This window comes from Rhipicephalus sanguineus, chromosome 9 (assembly GCF_013339695.2).
Source record: "Rhipicephalus sanguineus isolate Rsan-2018 chromosome 9, BIME_Rsan_1.4, whole genome shotgun sequence".
Classification (NCBI taxonomy): domain Eukaryota; kingdom Metazoa; phylum Arthropoda; class Arachnida; order Ixodida; family Ixodidae; genus Rhipicephalus; species Rhipicephalus sanguineus.
The window spans coordinates 41811015-41832094 of record NC_051184.2 but is presented as its reverse complement, the minus strand read 5'-3'; the positions used below and the strand labels follow the sequence as shown (position 1 = coordinate 41832094).

The 21080-nt window shown below is 48.5% G+C and overlaps 1 protein-coding gene across 1 annotated transcript in view; it reads right to left on the bottom strand.

Annotated features, from left to right (window-relative positions):
- The window catches only part of LOC119405471 (sodium-dependent multivitamin transporter-like), a 33110-nt gene extending 12934 nt beyond the window's left edge, over positions 1 to 20176 (bottom strand). The window contains exons 1-2 of the mRNA XM_049419417.1: positions 20060 to 20176; positions 11926 to 12203 (exon numbers count right to left, since the gene is read on the bottom strand). Coding sequence (XP_049275374.1) covers positions 11926 to 12203; positions 20060 to 20141 — 360 coding nt within the window. The 5' untranslated portion in view covers positions 20142 to 20176. The remainder of the gene's footprint in view (positions 1 to 11925; positions 12204 to 20059) is intronic.
- Positions 20177 to 21080: the final 904 nt, after the last annotated feature.

Genomic DNA, 21080 nt, shown 5'->3' with positions numbered 1-21080 from the left:
CTGTCTGTCTTTCTGTCTGTCTTTCTGTTTGTCGGCACGTCCCTCGATTCAGCCACTCGGCCAAAGTTGAACCACTTGCCCAAGGGCCAGCCGTCTTGAACTGGTACGGCTGTTCATACTTGTGAACGTTGTCGATCAAAAAGTAAATATCATGCATATCTGAGGTGCAACATCACTAGGTAAGTATTAGGTGGCGTGTTCCTTTAATAGAAAATGCATACACACGTAATTTTAAGGACCCTAGTTTCTTAAGCTGCGCTGAAAATGCATAAGAATGGAAGCTTGAGCGAGTTGGTATGCGTTCATCTTAGTTGAAACAGCGCTCACTAGACGACGACGAAGTAAAAGAAGGCACAGGACAGGCGCTGCCTGTCGTGTGCCTTCTTTTACTTCGTCGTCGTCTAGTGAGCGCTGTTTCAACAAAGCTGAAAATGCGACTGCGCTGAAATTTGCCTTCCTCCGTGCCCTTCGCGCGAGCTCATTGTTGTGTTTCGGTTTCGATTCTGTATTGCACTGTACGAATGCCATGGGTTGGTGTTGAAAAACTTTAGTTTTGAGAAGGCCAAGAAGGTGAAAAAAAAATTTAAAAAATGAAAAAGCAGCGTTGTGGGCGGCCTTCAGGCTGCCGGTTGTGGGCGCCGCTCTGGCGTTCCTGTTTTACCCAGGCGACGTGTAAATAAAAGAGTGTGTGGAGAGTACTCGTTGAGTGCGGACGTTTCTCTGCTTCAGCGCTTCGCGCCAAACCGCGTTTTCGGGCTGGCTGGCGTCCCCGCCGGTCGCGTTGGTCACCGCCGGTCTTCGCCTGCTGCACCGGGACTACCAGCACGCAACACAGCACTCATGTTTCCCGACGTATTGCCAGATGGCGTCCATATCTCACACAGCGCTTCTATCGTCTTTACACGACATTTGCAGCGAAGCACGCAGATACGCGGCCAACATTTTTTTTTTTTTTTTGCAATTCGAATAAATCGCGAGTTATGACGTAGCCTTGGGAGAATGTTCCTTTACATCAAAAAGGCCCTTGTTCCTTACCAGCGTTATTGCGCGACATGTTTACAGCGTGGCCTCCAATGGCTAACGCATCCAGGAATATCATTAAAGATCGGTATCTCTCTCTCTCTCTCTCCTCCAATGGCATTTTACTAGCACACTGTTATATCCTTTCCGTAAAACGCGGAATGTGAAACCTTGTGAGTGTCCATTTGTGCCTCAGCATCTCGGCTTCACGTAACCGTAGCAGAAAACGGCACTGATCACTTCATTGGTAGAACGGTTGGGTCAGTGGCTTTTAGAAAACAATCACCTATAGTCGGTGACAGCCTAAGAATAAATATAAGCTCCGTCCACGAGGCCGCGTTGCTCATATTTTGCATGCCTCCGCGCTACAAACGAAGCAGTTCCTAAACAATGGCGATAATTTTCACTCGTATAAACGTTATCTTGCAATACTGCATTCATATTGAAATAAAGAAAGCAAAGCTGGATAGCAAAAATTTTCAAGGCACGGAGTTCAGCGTCAGCTTAACAATATATCTGTTGTTTAAATTGCGCCCCCCGCCACGGCCTTCTCTGAGTCTACGAAGATGTAATGTATGTACATCTCAAAGGTTATGTTTCTGATCAGTTCCTATGATGGTATTAAAACAAAGAATGCTAGATTTTGCGTAAAATTTAAAATAAAGGAATCGTTTTTTCTTACGGTTTCACAAAACAAAACAGAAACAAACACCACAGGAAATTCGAATTGACGGCTCTCGGTCTCGTTGCAGCGGTACCTTGCCTCTCGTCGCGAACGGCGTCATGCCGCATTTCTCAATGGTCCTCTAAACCGTTACGTCATGGCAAAGAGCGGCCATAGTTGGACGCGCATAATACATATGGACAGCGGTACAGTTACTTTTTATTCAGAAAAAGTCAGAGCCGAGAAGAGGCATGACATACGTTACTGACCCCCCCCCCCCCCACCCAGAGAAACTTGCGAATTAGCGGTTCTTGCTGCAACCTTTCTACCAATGACGTCACACGTAGCGCTTCTGCTAAGGTCACATGACCTCGAGCTGTTAGGTTCCTTGCGCGTTGAAATGATGAAGTGGCCGTCGTGAGCTCTGTTGCCCGTATATATAAGTTCTATAGCGCCGCTTGTGTTTGCGTTGTATTTGCGTCCTGTCCTGACGTTTGACAGCAATGTATTTGTGTCTGTTTTACACTGTTTCTAAGATTCAGTCTCAAATTTTAGGGGACAAGGCTTGGCAGGCGTGACTTAACCAACAGCTAATCTGTTGCCAAAACGTACCTGATACTTTGTTCTCAGCGTGAGATGACACCAAGCGATAGCCGATTCCACCGTTTATTTATTGCTTCCAGAACGGTGGGCAAGTAGCAAGCGTGAGTTCGGATCGAAGCGGGCGATCGCGTCTGCTTGGGCGCTGCCATGTTTGTTCGTCATGACAATTATCGGCACTTATCGCTCAGACTTCACTGGCGCAGATGGTACCGACGTGGATGACTGGCTCGCGATTTACGAGCGCGTGAGTGTCCCCAATAAATGGGATGAGGCAGGAAAATTGACCAACTTGGTTTTCTACGTCGCGGTTGTGGCAGGCCTGTGGTACAACAACCACGTATCAGATTTTACGACGTGGTCCGACTTCGAGACCGCCATTATCAACGTGTTTGGCCGCCATGCCTTTCGTAAGCTGCAGGTCGAACAGCGCTTACACGAACGAGCTCAGCACGCCGGTGAATCATTCACCAGCTACATCGAGGACGTCCTCGATTTGTCTAAGAAATCCGACGCCACCATGCCCGAATCTGACAAGATCAGGCACATCATGAAAGGCATCGACGACGATGCCTTCACCATACTGCTCGCCAAAAGCCCCAGCACAGTGGCAGAAGTCATAACGCTCTGCCAGAGCTATGAGGAGCTGCGCCGGCAGCGGTCGATGACCCGTCGCTCTCCATCACGCGACGCCGAGCTCGCTGGCTTGTCGACCATATCCGACCACTCTGCGTTGCTTGCACAGATGAAGTCATTCGTGCGCGAGGAAATCGCTCGCCAGTTCTCTCTGCTGGACTTTGCTCACCCTCAGTACGTTCAACAGCCGTCGACCACACTTCTGCCTCCCCTCCGTCGAGCAATTGAGCAGGAAATCGCGGAGGTCGTGCCCGAGTACCACCAGCACCATCCGGCTCCTGCACCAATGAGTTACGCCCAAGTTGTCGCACGAACGCCCCCAGCAATCCCTACGGCTGCCCCACACATTTACGCCGAAGCCTCCGATCGACCTCAGTCCTTCGAAGCGGATGTACCGGCAACCTACGCCGACGTCATGCATAGTCCACGACTGCAGCCCACCATGCAGCCATATCAGCTGCTTCCCCGACAATCCCGTCCTGCACCATGGGCGGGCTCTGCCGCAGCGAACCGACGGCGCACACTTGACAACCGCCCCATATTCTTAGAATGCGGTTACGCCGGCCACGTGGCGCGTTATTGCAATCACGTGCAGCCGTCTAGAGTCGCGTCGCCTGCCACCAGCCAGTCGAACCGCCCATATTACGACCCATCTACGCCTTTGTTACCGACGTCTCGCCCAGCTCCATCTAACCGCCGTTCACCGTCACCACGGCGTCGCTTACTGTCACCGATGCGGCCACGTCTGCTCCCACGCGACCAGGAAAGGTAGTCGTCGCAGTCCACGAGGCAAGGGCTGCGGCGCTATCGAACTGCGAAAGCCCTCAGCGAAGCCCATCGAACGTGATAGACGTTTTTGTGGACGGTGTTCGCGCACCTGCCCTTATGGAAATTGGAGTCGCCGTGTCCGTTATGGACGCTAACCTTAGCCGACTACTACGAAAAGTGACGACGCCACTTTTCGGGCTCTCCCTCCGTACAGCCAGTGCCCAAAGCATTCACCCGACGGCGGTATGCACAGCCCGTGTCATCATTCAGGACGCTCTGTACGCCGTCGAATTCATCATAATTTCTTTATGCTCTCATGACGTCATCCTGGGATGGGATTTCCTCGCCCGCCACGACGCCGTAATTCATTGCGCACCAGCCGAAATAGAGCTCTCACCATTCTCCGATTTGACGCCGGCAGACAGTTCATCGGCTGCGACCAAGGTACTCGTTAAAGACGACACCACAGATCCTTCAAGCTCGTCAACGGCTGTGTCAGTATATCACACCGGTCTCTCCGACACCGTTGCACTCCTTTGTGCACGGTGTCGCGTTTTCAAAGTGAACGCGATTTCACTAGGAAAGGCTTGCTGGTGCCATTTACGACCGTGGAAGTCACTCAGGGTGACACCGATATTTATCTTTGGCATACTGCACCGTTGTTTACAAAGCTTAGAACTATAAAAATTGAATCTTTGTACACATATAGGCTTTGCCGCATGTATAGAATGGAAAAAATTAAGAATGATAACGCTTTAACAAAATTGGCATCCTTACAGCAACATAATTCCTTTTATAAATTTTGTCATTTAGAACATTGGATCGTTAACAAAAACAGAACTAAATACGGTGACCAAATGCTACAGTTTTGTTTACTTACTATTCTAAACCAATTATACAAAGAAAACGGTCTCAGTGTATCAACGCGACGTATTTATGTGATTGCTTGTGCTGCCGTGGGTTCATTTGTTTGTCTTTTTTCTATGTCTTTATCACTTCGCCTAATTTCTTCCCCTTGTTTTCATATATTTCCACAATAACCTTGTTTGTTTATTCCGACCGTGGATGTTTACTGTTTTTCTGTTTAAGTTAGTCCATTCATTATGTATATCGTGTGTTCGACCGCTGTGAAGCCGCCCAGTGTATGAGGTGGCCAGGTTCCCCTCAAGCTGCTTAATGCAGCTTTTTTGCCTGGTCATCCTCGCAACCTTGTTGTGAATAAAGAATTCAGTTCAATTCAATTCAATTTTGTTACCAACCCATCCCCGTTGATTGTTACGTTGGTGCGCGGGGAATGTCTCGGCAGAGTGGACCCCCCCCCCCCCCAAGACGCACAAGTTATGAACGCACCGGGTTACACGCACTGCGCCAGCTCCCGTACGCGCAGTGCTGTTTTCACATCTGATTCGTCATCCGCTGATGTATTTCTTTCCTCGATTGCCGACAACGTCGGTTGAGCGGTCCCAGCTTCCATGCCTGTAGGAAGAATTTCGTTCTTCGCTCGATGTCGCGCAAACTTCTCTCGGCCGCACGTATACTATCACGCATCGCATCGACACTGGCGCCCAACAACCACTGCGGCAACGTCCATATCGCGTATCTCCAGCACAGCGTCGTGTAATTAACGAGCAAGTCGAAGACATGCTTCGATGCGATGTTATTCGATCCTCAAACAGCCCGTGGGCGTCTCCTGTCGTTCTCGTTGCGAAGAAGGACGGATCTGTGCGGTTCTGTGTGGACTACCAACGATTGAATAAGATCACCCGTAAGGACGTTTATCCCCTACCTCGAATAGACGACGCCATTGACAGTCCGCAAGGAGCAGAATTCTTTTCATCGCTCGATTTGCGCTCAGGGTAGTGGCAAGTCCCAATGGCTGATGACGCTCGACCGAAGACAGCCTTTGTCACGCCCGACGGCTTGTACGAATTCAACGTCATGCCGTTTGGGCTTTGTAATGCGCCCACGACTTTTGAGCGCATGATGGATGCCATTCTGCGCAACTTGAAATAGCACACGTGCGTGTGCTCCCTCGACGACGTCGTCGTTTTCGCCCCGGACTTCACGCATCTTCAACGCCTGCGGCATGTTTTGACGCGCTTGAGCGACGCCGTGCTACAACTGAATCTAAAGAAGTGCCAATTTGCAGCACGGAAGCTGACAATACTAGGCTACGTCGTGTCCAAGGACGGAATTCTCTCCGATCCAGCCAAGCTTCGGGCTTGGCTGGATCTTCAACGCCTGCGGCATGTTTTGACGCGCTTGAGCGACGCCGTGCTACAACTGAATCTAAAGAAGTGCCGATTTGCAGCACGGAAGCTGACAATACTAGGCTACGTCGTGTCCAAGGACGGAATTCTCTCCGATCCAGCCAAGCTTCGGGCCGTGACAAAGTTCTCCAAACCTACGTCCATCAAAGAACTGCGCAGTTTCGTAGGACTATGCTCCTACTTTCGGCGCTTCATCCGAAACTTCGCGACTATCATATCTCCGCTGACGAAGCTCCTTGGCAGCAACGGGCCCCTGAATTCGTGGTCGTCAGAGTGCGATGACGCCTTCGCAAAGTTCCGTCGTTTGTTGACGTCTCCTCCCATACTACGCCACTACGACCCTACGGCCTCTACAGAGGTACGCACGGACGCCAGCGGTGTTGGCCTCGGCGCTGCCCTTGCGCGGCGCAAACCTGGGTTCCCGGAATATGTCGTGGCATGCAAATCGTACGCTTACTAAAGCCAGGACTACACCGTTACGGAGAAAGAATGCCTGGCAATCATCTGGGCCCTTACGAAGTTCCGACCTTATTTGTATGGTCGCCCATTTGATGTCGTCACCAACCATCATGCACTGTGCTGGTTGTTGTCATTGAAGGATCCCTCAGGCCGTCTCGCCCGTTGGGCACTGCGCCTGCAAGACTGCGACATCTGCGTGCTGTACGGCAACGGACGCCAGCACGCTGACGCCGACGCCCTGTCGCACTCTCCCTTGCCTGACGACAATGCCCACAGCTCAGTGTCTCACTTTGCCGTTTGTTCCATTGACATTCACACCATTGCTACCGAACAGCGCTAAGATCAATGGATTGTCTCACTGATAGACTTACTGACTGATGCATTGACCACTCCATCCACTCGCGCGTTGCCTCATCAAGCCTACCATTTCGCCCTTCGCGACGACCACCTCCACCGACGCAATTACAATGGCGACGCCGCCAGTGGCTACTAGTAATACGTCTGCGTTCTCACATATGCGAGCCGTTCCACTCTGATCCTCAGTGTGCATACTCTGGGGTATCGAAAACCTACCACCGCATTCGCCAACGGTACTTTTGGCGAGGAATGTACCGCTACGTGCAGAAGGTCGCGAGCGCCGCAAAACTTTAACGCACCTGTCGCCGGCAGGTCTGCAACCTCTACCTTGCCCTGACCGACCGTTTACGCGCGTTGGCATCGATTTGTATGGGCCGCTTCCTCTGACGTCCGCTGGTAACCGCTGGACCATCGTCGCTGTAGACCACCTCACGCGATACGCTGAAACCGCCGCCCTCCCAGCGGCTACAGCGCGCGATGTGGCCTCCTTCCTGCTCCACTGATTCATGCTGCGCCACGGTCCACCCCGGAGCTTCTCAGTGATCGAGGCCGTGTCTTCTTGTCGGAAGTCGTCGAAGCCATTCTCAAAGAGTGGAACGTTGTTCACCGCAAAACTACTGCTTACCACCCGCAGACGAATGGCCTCACCGAACGCTTTAACCGCACGCTCGGCGACATGCTCTCGATGTACGTCGCCGCCGATCACACCAATTGGGATGCCATTCTACCCTTCTTCACCTACGCCTACAATACTTCCCCTCGGAGCCCTACTGGTTTTTCCCACTTTTTCTTACTGTATGGCAGACACCCGTCACACACAATCGACACAATCCTTCCATACAAGCCGGATCCGTCTGAGTGTGCGCCTTTTTCTGCCACAGCCAGACTTGCCGAAGAGTGTCGCGAACTTGCCGATACCTTTACTACACATGACTCAGAGCGGCAGAGGAGCATTCGCGGTGACACAACCACTTCTGAGCCCACGTTCCTCCCGGGAACCCTCGTATGGCTCTCGATCCCTACCACTGCAACTGGCCTCTCTTCAAAAGTACTGCCCAGATACGAAGGTCCCTACCGTGTCCTCGATCGTACATCCCCTGTAAACTACCTGATCGCACGCATTGACCCATCTTCGGACATGCGCCGTCGAGACCGCGAGATTGTCAACGTGGAGCGCCTCAAGGCCTACCATGACCCGCTCATATATATAGTGACAAGCTGTTAGGTCGCCAGGCGGCTCCCTTTCCGTACCCGGGGTAATTGTAGCAAAGCCTTAGAACTCTGCAGTGGGTCGTCCTCTCCAGCCTCTTCTAGTGGGTCGCCCTCTTCGGCTCCTTTCGGAGAGAACGCAGCTCGTGCTGAGAGTCGGCCCCGCCTTGACTGTCGCTGTCGTGTATCGTCACCGAGTGCCCGCTAATAAACGTCTTTACAATACAATAATTGAATGCTTATGACGTACATGCGCATCGTCATTAGCGTATCACGTATTGCTATGACGTAGCACGTGCCAAAAAAAAAACGAAGTTTTCTTAACCTTTTCCAATTGTGATGCAATTACGAACAGAACTATGTTTTGCTGCGCAAGCATGTGTTTTGTTTACACCTCGTAGCTACACCCCTGCCGCAACCAGCTTGTGAAATGGAGTATATTTATTTATTTATTTATTTATTTATTTATTTATTTATTTATTTATTTATTTATTTATTTATTTATTGTACCCTCAGGGCCCGAAGGCATTACAGCGGGGAGTGGGGATACATAAAGAATACAATAAACAGCACATCATAAAGGAACAAAAAAAGTAAAAATACAAAGTGGCTGGCGAAAACTCACAACAAGACAAGGGAAAATAGCAGCGGGAATAAATGAGAACAATTTTGATAATGAGAGAAAAAGAAGTTATACAAAGAGTAACAAGCATAATTATATTCACAAGATAGCAATTGTTTTACGAAACATATTAATATTTGCTATGCCAGCAATGTCATGGGGAAGGGCATTCAAACTGACACAAGTTCTGGGTACGAATGAGTTATGAAAACATTTAGTGTGACAAGATGGAATCCCAACTTTATTGCGGTGATCAATGCGAGCTGATATGTACGAGGGCCTTGTGAGTAATTTGTTTTTCAGATAGTCCCAACAAGCGTAACACAACGCGACAGCGCAGTTTTGCTTCTATTTCGCTTTGAGCTGCGTAACGTATATGCACTCCAAGGAATGCATTGCACGAAACACAGGTAATGCAGTATACGCAGTTGCTAAGCACCGTTGCTCTATACAGTTGCTTCAGCGACGACTCATTTCAACCTTGTCGAGTCGATCCAACAATATTGCTTTTTCCAGGTCGCGCTGTCAAACGGCTATAGATTTGCTTCAGCGACGACTCATGTCAACTTTGTCGAGTCGTTCCAACAATATTGCTTTTTCATGTCACACTGTCAAACGGGTTGTTTTACTTTTTGCGAGCCCTGCCTTTCTGTTATACTCTCCAGCTTTCTGTTTAGACATATATTTACCTGTTTGTTTTTCCGCTCGAATATTCGCGTCCACGCTACAGGGGCTATCACGTGACGCTTGTGTGAGGCGCTTCATAGTGTCAGTGACAAGAGAGAACAGAAAATTAGGTCAAATAATGCATAGAAAAAAACATGCCGGTTCCCTCTGTCAGAGGAATCGGTATAACACGAAAGTGATACGCGTCTTCATAGACGTAGTTGAGCGTCTGTTGCGCATTCTTTCGCCCCAAGGGCGAAGGAATAAATGCTATAGCAACAAATTGTAATGTCACGCGAAGAAGGGCAAGCAGCTCGAAACTTGCAACGCGCTGCTCAAGAAGAAAGGACGCACTGAACGAGCATACACAGGATGAGCGAGAACTGTCCCAGTTGTAACTTATTTTTGTGTGAGCAGAGCGCTCCTTTCGCGAAAGCGGCCCCTTCAGTGAGCGAACTGAGCATCGTGCTCTCAACGCAAACTTGCGGTGAGAGCGCAAGGCGTACAAACCACCGCCATCAGGAGATAAGCGCGCACACGAGTGACCACGCCCTGTAGGGGCGTGAACTCATCGCGACGCGTGTGGCGCCAGTCTTTAAAGCGCACTCTTCGAGCCCTTCGCGCCATCTTGCTAGTGATAACGAAAACACGCTGATGTACCACCGATCTCTGACTACCGCCACCGGCAAATGGTGTATATAAATAGCTCGCCGTTAGCATGGCGAAGAAAGTGCCGTCTGTGGCCTAATCGTTTCCCGCCGCTCGATTCGGAGCGAGGGGTCGTAAGTTCGGCTCCCGGTGATGGAACTTTTCCTTCTAGTTTTTTTCTTTGTTATCTATTAATCTTTATATTTTACAACGTCATATCCGTGACGGAAATACGTCAGTGGAGCCGTGGTGAATCCCGGCATAAAACACTGTCGTGTTAAAATCTAATCATACGTTTAACTAAACTGGAGGAATGATAAGCTTAAGCCGAACAAAAGTTGGCTATAATGTAACTTGGAGTCAAAGACCGCAGTTGTGAATTTTGCGCGTTGTGCAAGATGTAGTTGCCAGTTAGGCCGCCGCGGACCTTTTCCGTCCACATTAATATTCGCCTGCCTCATTATATAGCTTTATGTTTCAAATAAACATAACTGTCAGCTTTCCCCAGTATAATAATGACTCACAGAACTCGACTGCCTTGGTTCTCTCTATTTTTCTTGCGCACTTGATTAGTATAGAACAAAACTAATAGTAAAATGCCCGCTTGCTTCCTTGCAGACAGGTGAGTCGTGGCATTCTGGAACATCAGCAGTATAATACAGAACGAAAGAGACTAAACATGTTGGAAAAATTTGAAAGCGTCCCTCACAGATTTTCCTAAGACGCCTGGAAGGCGAAAGCCATCTTCTTCTTCTTCTTCTTCATCTTTTTCCTTGTCAGTCGATGTAGTGATCCTCCCCCGCCCCTTCCAAAACCTTTCTGCGCCTAATGTGGTCTTGCACTCACTACAGGGTCGGAGGCATTGCAAGCTTTGTGCACCTCGCCTGGTTTGCACTGCCTTCATTACCGGCGATCTGATCACAGAGGCCGTGCAAAGCGACGATGTCATGTTATGACGTCATCACGTCACGCCATGCTATGTGAAGTCACAAATTGTGGCGATCTGTGATGCCATGACGACGTCATGTGGTGACGTGATCACGTGATGATCATTTCTCACATTACTCGTGTTGACACCGCCAACGGGGGAATCCGACGCCGCCGACGCCGGCGGTCAATTTTCGTGTTTGATTAGGCAAAGGCTCTCGCCTTGATAGTGAGCGTCGTCTCCAATAAGGCGGCCCCCCGAAAGTCGCGGGTTTGACCCCGGATGCGGAGGTCGCATTTCGCTGAACGCGGAATGATAGAGGCCGGTGTGCTGTGCGATGTTTGTGCACGTTAAGTGACACCAGAGAGTCGAAATTTCCGGGGCCCCCACTACGACGTGCCTCATATCATATCGTCGTTTTGACACGTAAAAGCCCACATGGTATTATTAATGAAGCGGCCCAACTACGAAATCTTACCGGAAAATAAGACGTACCCCCTCTATCGGCTGACTCCTGAACCTAGCTGAGTTGTGCTTCTTAGTCTGTTGCGTATCACAAGATTGTGACAAAGACAAAACAGCCAACAACGTGCACTCTCCTGTAATGGTTACTCTCTTCTGCTGCGTTAAGGTAAAAAAAAGAAAATAAAACTGACAAAACTTATACCCATTAAATTACATTGACGCGCTCAGCTCGTGGGAGTAGTTCAGACAGGGCTATATAAAAACCGCATCGAGTTTTATCACTATTACCATTAGCTTACTGATGTACTTGTAAATGGTAATGATTTATCACGCACAATATGCCTTACATGGTCCGATTGAGGACTACAATTAATTTGTCGGATTTCTATGCAAAGGTAAGATTTCCGAGGCGGACCGTAAAGGCTGGAAAGAACTTGGCAAGACCATGCTTGACTCGACGAGATGTGGCGAGACTTAGTGTACCTCGCCGAACATCACGTAAAAGTTGCCAGATAAGTTTAGCCATTAAAATATGAGTGAAATTCGTATGCAGTAATTCATGATACTACTTAGCAGAAGGGTCAATTACCTTTCGGCAGATTGCATACGTTACCTCGAAGATGGAAGTCACCCGAAGCTCGTACAGCACGGGCAGTACGAAGCAGACGACGAGGAGCCCCGCTGGCACGAACGCCGGTATGCACCAGTACGTGTGGAAGCCGTACTGGTAGAAGTAGGCCACCCACCCGATCGTGCCCATCGCGGTGACGTTCGTCGCCACCATCGACATGGCCAGCGGGATCGCGTGCAGCGACCGGCTTCCCAGAAACGCCTCATCCCTGGTACTAATGCCACGGCCACGTCGTCGTAAGGACAGGTACAGTCCGGTGCCTGCAACGGCGTTATTTAGACAAGCTCCTCAACTATCGTTGCTGGAATCAATAGTCAACGTCGCTTCAAAATCACGACCACACAGAAACGCGAAGGAACGCAAAGACAGGACGGTTCCTCCGTGCTTCTGTGTGGTCGTGATTTTGGAGCGAAGTTGACTGTTGGTTCCAGACATGCACCAACTAGCCCGACAGCGATTACTACTATCGTTGCGACTGATTTATTCATACTACTGAAACAGCGCCACAAGGGAAGACGAATGCACACGAAAAAGAGGACACGAAACCCCAGTTGTCAGTTCTTCTAAGACCGATTTATTAAAGCGAAAGCCTTCGATGCATCACGAAATAGGAAAAGTGACCGTCGCCGTCAACGCGAGTGATGCACAAAAAGTCATCATCGTGCGATGGATGATGTCGCACAGCGCCAGGAATTTATGACGTCACTATGACGTCACTATGATGTCATGTGATGACGTCACTATGACGTCATCACATGACATCGTCGCTTGGTCACGGGTGGGCCGATGCCGGAGGCGCGTGAGGTGCAAAAAGCTTGCAGTGTCTCCGATCCCGGAGGCAGTGCAAAACTATACGCTAGGTGCAGAGAGCTTTCCGGGGCAGGCGGGTCAATACAATCGACTGATAAAAAAAGAAGAAGATCGCTTTGACCTTCGAGTCATCTTAGGAGTATGCATAAGGGACCCTGTGAGTTTTTGTATGTCTCGTGAGTCATGAGAGTTTGCGAGGTTTAGCGAGACCTGGCGACTCTTCGCGAGACCTTCTCAGGGTATCGGTGTAGCGGTGAACGTGAGAGAAATGCGTGAGAGCTACATTTAATTACATCTAAATAGGTTCCATCATTTTGACAGCAAATGCTAGCCGACATTCACCGACATTTAAGCAAAGTCAGCCAGCGCAAGCTACTGTGGCCAGTACTAAGGCTGCATTGCGCAAATAGATACTGACAAGCCGCAGACAAAGCATACGGTTTTAAGGCGGAAGCCTTAGATGTCTCATCAAACGCGAAAATTGACCTTCGGCATCGGCATCGGCGGCGTCAACACAAGTAACAAAAAAAAATAATCAGGGGGTGACGTCACCATATAACGTCATCAAGACGTCACAGATCGCCAAAATTTGTGACGTCATCGTGATGTCACATAACGCGACGTCACATGATGACTTCATCACATGACATCGTCGCTTAGCCAAAGGTGGGCCGCTCACGGAGACAGCGCAAAACCGCGTGAGGTGCAGTAAGCTTGCAATGCTTCCAATCACGGAGGCTGTACAAAACAACGTTAGCTGCAGAAGGCTTTCGGAGGGTGGAGGGGGAAGACCAATACAACGATTGAGAAGAAAAAGAAGTTGGGTTTCGCCTTTGAGTCGTCTTAGTCGAATGTGTAAGGTACCCTGTCAGTTTATCTTTCTTTAATTTTCCTTTTGCCCTTCATAATGCCCGCACATTAAGGAAAAGTTTAATACCGTTGTTGTTTAACCCAAGATTTAAAAATGCTGTTTTATCGAATTCAGTCGATTCTTCTACCGAACCGCCTGATTCTGTCTGGTTAAAGGCCAACTCCGGTCGTTCTTCGAGGTCAGCGGATTTCAATAAAATTCGCTGGGCACGTTTCTTTTCACGTTTCCGTCATTTATGCCGAATTCCAGGCTGGAGAGAAACGTAGATTGATTACAAGTGGATTTTATTGATTGCCCCGACTCCCTCCACCTTGCTTCCTAGAATTATTGGCAGCATTGCAAGCGTGACGTCATTTTTTGCAAACCGGAAGTGACCGGAACCGAGGTGCCACTACAGCGTCTGCTAGCCACAAGGCAACAATTGTGTGCGTTTGGCCAGCCCTTCGTTGGCTGGGCATGTGAATTTCAGTTCCTTGTGGCGTGCGTGCGATGGGTCGTAAGTGGTGTCGCCTTGTGGGCTGCACACGATTCCCCGAATAATTACCTTGACATTCACGAAACACTCGCTCCTGACGATTACCCCGCGTCTTTATATTAGCGTTTTAGATAGCACGGCCTATTTACCGCAGAGAAAGTGCGGTAATACGGTACTGGCTGAAGAATGCACGGAAACACTTTCCATAACGTATGCAGGGTACACCGTGACCTGGTCTATCGGTATACGGTGAGCTGCGCGTAGTGCGACAGGTGCCTCGTACTTGGCTTATATTAAATTCCTTCGGCCCTACCAACGCGATGTTGAACGCTGCTGTTGACAAACTTATGCACTCTTCTCATAGCAATATTAATTAAGAAGCTTTAGTAGTCCACAAACTTCGCAGCATGCTAACCGATCGTGGCCCCAGAAACTTGAGCAGTCTGGACAAGTGGCGCCATCTGGTGGTGGAATGCGCAACCAGGCAAGCAAATAACTAAACAGGGGTGTTCTACTTCAGCGAAGAGGAATGGCGATATTAGTTGGCCTCCAAATGCGTTCGAATCGCAGCTGTCATTTTCCGACAGCTCCGAGGAGCTTGTGCACGTAGCACTGTCAATCACAGGCATGGTACGGCTGTTGCGACGGGGTCACCTCTCCCCTGAGCGTCTGCCCTTCGCCGCTTTTGCAGCTCTCGTACTATGCGCTGGCGGGACCGGCATGTCTTGTACGATTTCCGGTTTTTGCCGACCAATAAGTCACACGAAGACAGTACTGCTCGGTTGGGTTTCGCTTTCGGTGTTGCGCTTTTTTGCTTACTTAAAGTTATTGTCCAATTTGCCGAGTAGTATTTCTGCCATCGGACCCGTGACAGAGCGTTTCAGAAAAATGAGTGCACCATTACTTTGACATGATCAAAAAATCGCCGGAGTTGGCCTTTAAGGTCTTGTCGGCGTCATGTGAAGTTGCTGGCCCGTATTTTCCGCGAATCGCACAAAGCTGGCTGTCTGAAACTGACTGCGGATGACACTGAATTTTCGTTGGTGAAATCACAGCACATCAGTGCTGGGCAGTATCGAAGATACATGTATCTTAGATACTATCTTAGATACTCTTTGGGTATCTTGTATCTCTATCGAGATACGTTTCGCAAGACGTGTATCAGCATCTGTATTTCCGGTACATTGAAGAATGTATCGTGTATCTTAAGATACAACGTACGACGATAAACATACAATAAACAATAAACGTTGGCCAAACTCCGCTTCTCAGGCTGATACTGCTGCCACCAGAATTAAACTAAAGGCAGTGACATTATTTCATTCTTCCGCCAGAGCTTTCCAGCGGGGATAAGCGATGAGCTCTGAGCGCCCCTATTGGTGGATCATAATCACGTGGTGGCGCTCGTGTCGTCTCGACAAACAAGCACGCGAAGTGTTTTGACTAGGGGTGTGCGAATATCAAATACGAATATCCACCTTCGAATATCGAATCGAATATCAAAGGAAAAATGCCTCAACAGTAACGATATTTTATTTAACATGTAGCTATTTGAAGAAAAAAAAAAATTAACCTGACTGGCAACACAACATATACTGCTATCTCCAGAACACAATGTCCAGGCTAGCACAATGTACATCACAACACAAGCAAATATCACGGCACAATGAAAGTAATGACTACATGTTATCATGAAGAAATATGATTTGCTCCACATGATCAGGCAGCAGGCGCTCCCTTGTAACAGAGACACCCCCCCCCCCTGCCACTGAAAAGGCACGCTCGCTTGGAACAGAAGTGGTTGGTATTGGCCTGGTGTGCGACCGATGGCGGCGCTGCGAACGGCGCCTGTATGACGTCAGAGCGGGGATTCGCGCGCTTTCGTCTGCTACGTAGGCCCAGCGCCGTGTTGAAACCACAGTTGTGGTAAATCTCAACAAAAAAGCTCTTCAATTGGTTATCTTGCGTATGGTGCCTACTGACGCTGTTCGAACAACCGTTGGACTGCTTTTAACGTTGATTTAGAACTACAACTCTTTGTTTTTTAGAACTGCGGCCGCATGTCGCCGCGGCGAGTGCTGCGCAATGGTGAAGTACTGCTCTGTGCCTCAGAGCACTTCGTCTGCTCGTGAAAAAGGCGTTAGCTTTCACAACTACCCTAAGGACCCAAAGCTGAAGAAGTGCATCGCACGCTCAGAATGGGAAAGCGCTCCACGCCTTCATCGACCGTGTGCAGCAAGCACTTCGCGGACAGTGACTTCTGCTACCCACCGTACGCGCGACTCTTAGGTAAGCTTGTGACCGTGTTTAAGCGCCCCGCCAATACTTAAGGCGTTTATGGCACGCTGGCTATAAGCATAGCGCCTTACACTAGGTGCGGTGCCGTCCCACAACCTGCCGCGAAGGCCCCTAGACAAAGAGCCGACGACGCGGCCTCCGAATCGCCTCGCAGGAAAGCGCGCCTCGTGAGCTCAGCTGAGCGGCGCAGGATATCTGAGATTACGGCTGCATTTGGATGGCGTACATACGTATTTTACTTATGAAGGCAAACGCGCGCCTAGCGGACTGCTTATCATAATGTCATAAGCGAAACCTGTCGCCGCTGTTTAGTGCACATTCTCTCAAAGTTCTCCCCTGAGGCAGTGCAGACGCTTTTTTAAAAGCGGAGCTCTTTAAGCTTTTCGTTAGGCTGCGTGGCGTGAAACTGGACCCAGCTTGCCTTTGCGACGTTAATCTCTGTGGCCCTGTGCGTGGTATAATCAGCGATTAACTATTTGTTATATTCTAATACCCATGCGACGGCCCTGTGCGGTATTAATAGGAACTACAACGTAATATCGTTCTCACTGAACCAACATTACGGGACAAACTGCGATCATGGGCATCGGCAGGGGGGTGTGCAACAAGGCGGCACTTGCGCACTTGTTTGCAGGACGAAAGCAGCGGCGGTGATGCGATCTCCGTTGACGGCCTCCACCGCGCATTCAACAACGTGGCCTGCGTCGTACACTGCCTCACCCTCGATGAGGCACCACTACCTTTCACAAGCTTTGTCTATATACTTGTAGATGCTGGAGAAGGGCACGCTTACAGAAATATCGAAAGCACCACCCAAACTAATTAGTATCGTACGGCGGAAACAATATAACGAGCGAGAACACTCACACATAGTTTCACTTTCTAACCAGCAATGCGGCCGGTGGCATCGGCGCACTCGTCGACCATCCGGGGGATTTCTTGGCCCTGTCGATTGGGCCGCAACTAAAACAAGTTCAAGATTACACTCGAAAACATTCGTTGCAGGCGTTAGTTGACCGTCGCGAGGCTGTTCGTTCGACAATGTTCCCGCCTGAAGGAGACAATCCGCATACAGGAGGAGCGGCTGCTGCACGCGGTTGAGAGCGGAGCCCCCGCTCTGACGTCACACGCGAGAGGGCGCCACTCCAAGATCTCGAGGCCAATAGGGAGTTACATGGGGCAAAGCTTTGCCAGACTGGGGTATCTGAAGGTGCCTACAGTCCGCCGCCAGTCACGTGGGTCACTGTCTTTCTTCAGAAGTGGTCCTGCATAGTGAACGAGTGGTAGTGCGGCACGTTACTGCCGCATAAGATTGAAAATGTACGGTTACATGATCGCCAACAGCGCTGCACATCGGAGATGCACCAGCAATTAAATCATACGTATTGGGGCGCTCGTCGCAGGCAGATATCGTGCCTCCGTGTACTTACGATGTTTATCGCTCCTCTCGGCAACGTTTTTAGCGATACGAACGCAGCAGAAATGTAGAAGACGAGTTATTTTATGCATGATAATCAAATCGCATATTCGAATTTTTCGAATATTCGAAGTTATCGAATATTCGAAGCTTTTCGAATACACGATTTTCGAATCGAATACGAATATTTCGAATGTAATATTCGACGATTATTCGAAACTTTCGAATATTCGCACACCCCTAGTTTTGACCCCTTTGTTTTCTCGTTTTTTTTTTAGTGGTAGGACTGCCATGACACTTGGTACTTAGCCACTGTCCTGCGCCGCGTACTCCAATGCGTGCGGCGTATTTCGCACACATTCTGATGTCACTGTAGAGTCATGATCGAAGTTTCTCTTGCGTGGTGCTTCATTACGAAGGGTGAAGAATGCAAGAATGGGGGGTTGCTTTGCGTCTCGTGGCTTTTACAAATCGACGATTTGAAGGATTTCGTGGATGTAATTTAAGTTTTTCTTGCACGCATTGAGATCGACTTATATACAAAGAAGATTCTAACAACTATAGCACAACCGGTATCGATGCTGGACCTAACAGTGCAAGCACTCACCTAAACGACTCTATCTTGGCGTACGTCTCATTTTCTTTAATTCAAAGAGTCCTGAAATCATAATTTGATCGATAGCAATAGTTTTCTTAGCTGTCCTTTTCCATCCAATACATTACCTACATATATCTTTAACGTTCTGCCAAAGTAAGCTTTTCGCTTTATTCTTACTTTTAAATGTCTGCGTCATTTCTGCTACTGTTTAGATACTTATATTCCACTTGAACTTACGGACTTAACTGTTATGTAAAGGCGATGTTGAGAAGAAAAATGTAATAATCCGGGCGCGCCTGGAGTATACAGTAACGAAAATCCTGCTTACTACTAAGTAAAATAGCGAAATTGAGTTTGCATTATAATAACGTAAATTATTAGGAGCCATCTTGACTATGTTAGCAAAGGTACCCGAGAAACATTGTTATTCCATATGCTCCGTTTTTCTGATGAACTAGTTATTGAATTCGCTTTTTTATGGCGCAAAAGCAGCTGAGGTTATGCTGCACCAGGTCCAATTTTCTGACGAGCGTCCCAATGAGCCGTTAGGCGCTGTTTTCCATAGGCACTGAACTTAATTGTCACAGCTGTTAGGGGTTACCCGCCGCGGTGGTCTAGTGGTTATGGTTCTTGACTGCTCACCCGAAGGCCGCGGCGGCCGCATTTCGATGGAGGGAAAATTCCAGAGGTCCATGTACTTATATTTAGGTTTTAGAACCCTAAGCGGTCGAAATTTACGGAGCCCTTCATTACAGCGTCCCTCGTAATCAATCGTGGTTTTAGGATACGTAAAACGCAACAATTATTGTTAGTTCTTGCGTGTGCCGCCTGTATCGGGCTTCTACATTTATTCGCTCTGCTTGATACGGAACCGCTCATTTATTTTACTTAGATATATTTGTTTTCCTTGTTTTAGCTTTCCTCAAATTTTTTTACTGTTACTAATCGCCAGGTAATCTGAGCTATAAGTTTCAATAGTGTGGATAGCGGCGATGTCCTGCGGCGCTTTGGACAACTGTATACTATATACGTCCGAAACGTTTCTAGGCTGCACATGTGCTTGGCGACATACAGCTGTCCGGTGATACGTTATTGCGAAAATTGTAACACATTTACGGGCAAGGGACAACCCCATCGCTCCATCGTGCGGATACTTAAAGTTCCTCTGATTAGGTGACAACCCGCTAGCAGGTCGCCAAGTAGAGCAGCGACTCCCATCAATTAGAAAAGCGACAAACAAAAACCGCTGTCAGCGAAGTGCACGAAGAGCTGTCGTGTTAAGCAGCTAATTAAAGCAACGCCAATAAGTTGTTTCGGAATGAATATACCTTGAGCAAGAAGTACAAAACTTTTGAGATACTAAGACACATTTCATTCGAATGAAACGAAAGTGGTCGCAGTTAATGAATTTTCAAGCGAATATTTTAGTGCATAGGCGTTTAGTGGTACATTGTATAGATATATAACAACAAATTTCCGAATGTATCGAAATATCTTAAGATACGATTGGAATGTATCGTATCGGATACAATCAGTGTTGTGGTATCTTGTATCTGTATCTGAAATACTTCTTGCCCGAGTATCTTGTATCGTATCGGGATACAATTTCAAAGTATCTTTGCCCAGCCCTGCTGCACATGCACTTACCCAAACTGAGAGCCGTGAGAGTCAGAAAGATGGCGTAGTCGTAAACGGGCACCGTGGGCAGCGCTGTACTAGCGGACGACATGGCCGCTGATGCGAATAATGCTTTGCGCTTGTGTGGATCCCGCGTCGCACAAGCGTCAGGTGCCAACGTTGTTGCCGTTAAATTTGTTGTCTTTGTGTTTTGATTTAATAGGAAAAAGCAGGGGTTCTTCAACTGCATGTTGCGAATATTTCTATCTTTTTCTTTTTTTTGGCTTCCTGTCACTTAGTCCGACGCTGTGACAGGCTTTCGGAATATGGTTACTGTGCAGCAGATTGCACAGAGCTACACACTGTCGGCTTTTGATGAACTGCGCGTAGGGTTACGATACGAAGGTTCATTAAAAGAACAAAAGTAAAAATAGTCGCTGTACGTGATTTACGGACGTCTTTATTGTCGGTTTATATTGACTTCGTCTGTTAAAAAGTTATGGCTATACAGTCGAGTCCACGTATATCGAACTTGCGTAAAAAAACAGAAAAAAACGGAATTAGTTCGATATATCGTATAATTCGATAGAAAACTTTTAAAGAATTTGCCGTATTTTCGGTGCGAATTTCGGTGAGCAAGTTGGCTTCACGGCACTGCTTTCACGACCATGCAAAGAAGGCGATGCGCGGGAATGTTTTATTTCTATGCGGTTGGTAGCTGGGTATGCGTGCTATATGCAAGGGCGGGTTATGTGCGACAAAATATGGTATCGATGTAAACAGCGCCTCAACACCTTCATACACAGCTGTTCGCGCTCGTCGGGCGCCGGAAGCACCTCGTTTGCCTTGGCCCTAATGTAGGCCTTGTTTTACGGTATCATACTCAACGGGCTTCTTGGGATGCTGTGCTCAGCGGCGACTTCAGACTCCTTTTCTCTGCGTTCTACTGAGTTGTTAAGGCGAAAGGCTTAGATACCTCATTAAAATCGAAAAATGACCGTTTCCGGATCGGCGGCGTCAACACGAGTGATGCAAAAATCATCGTGCGGTG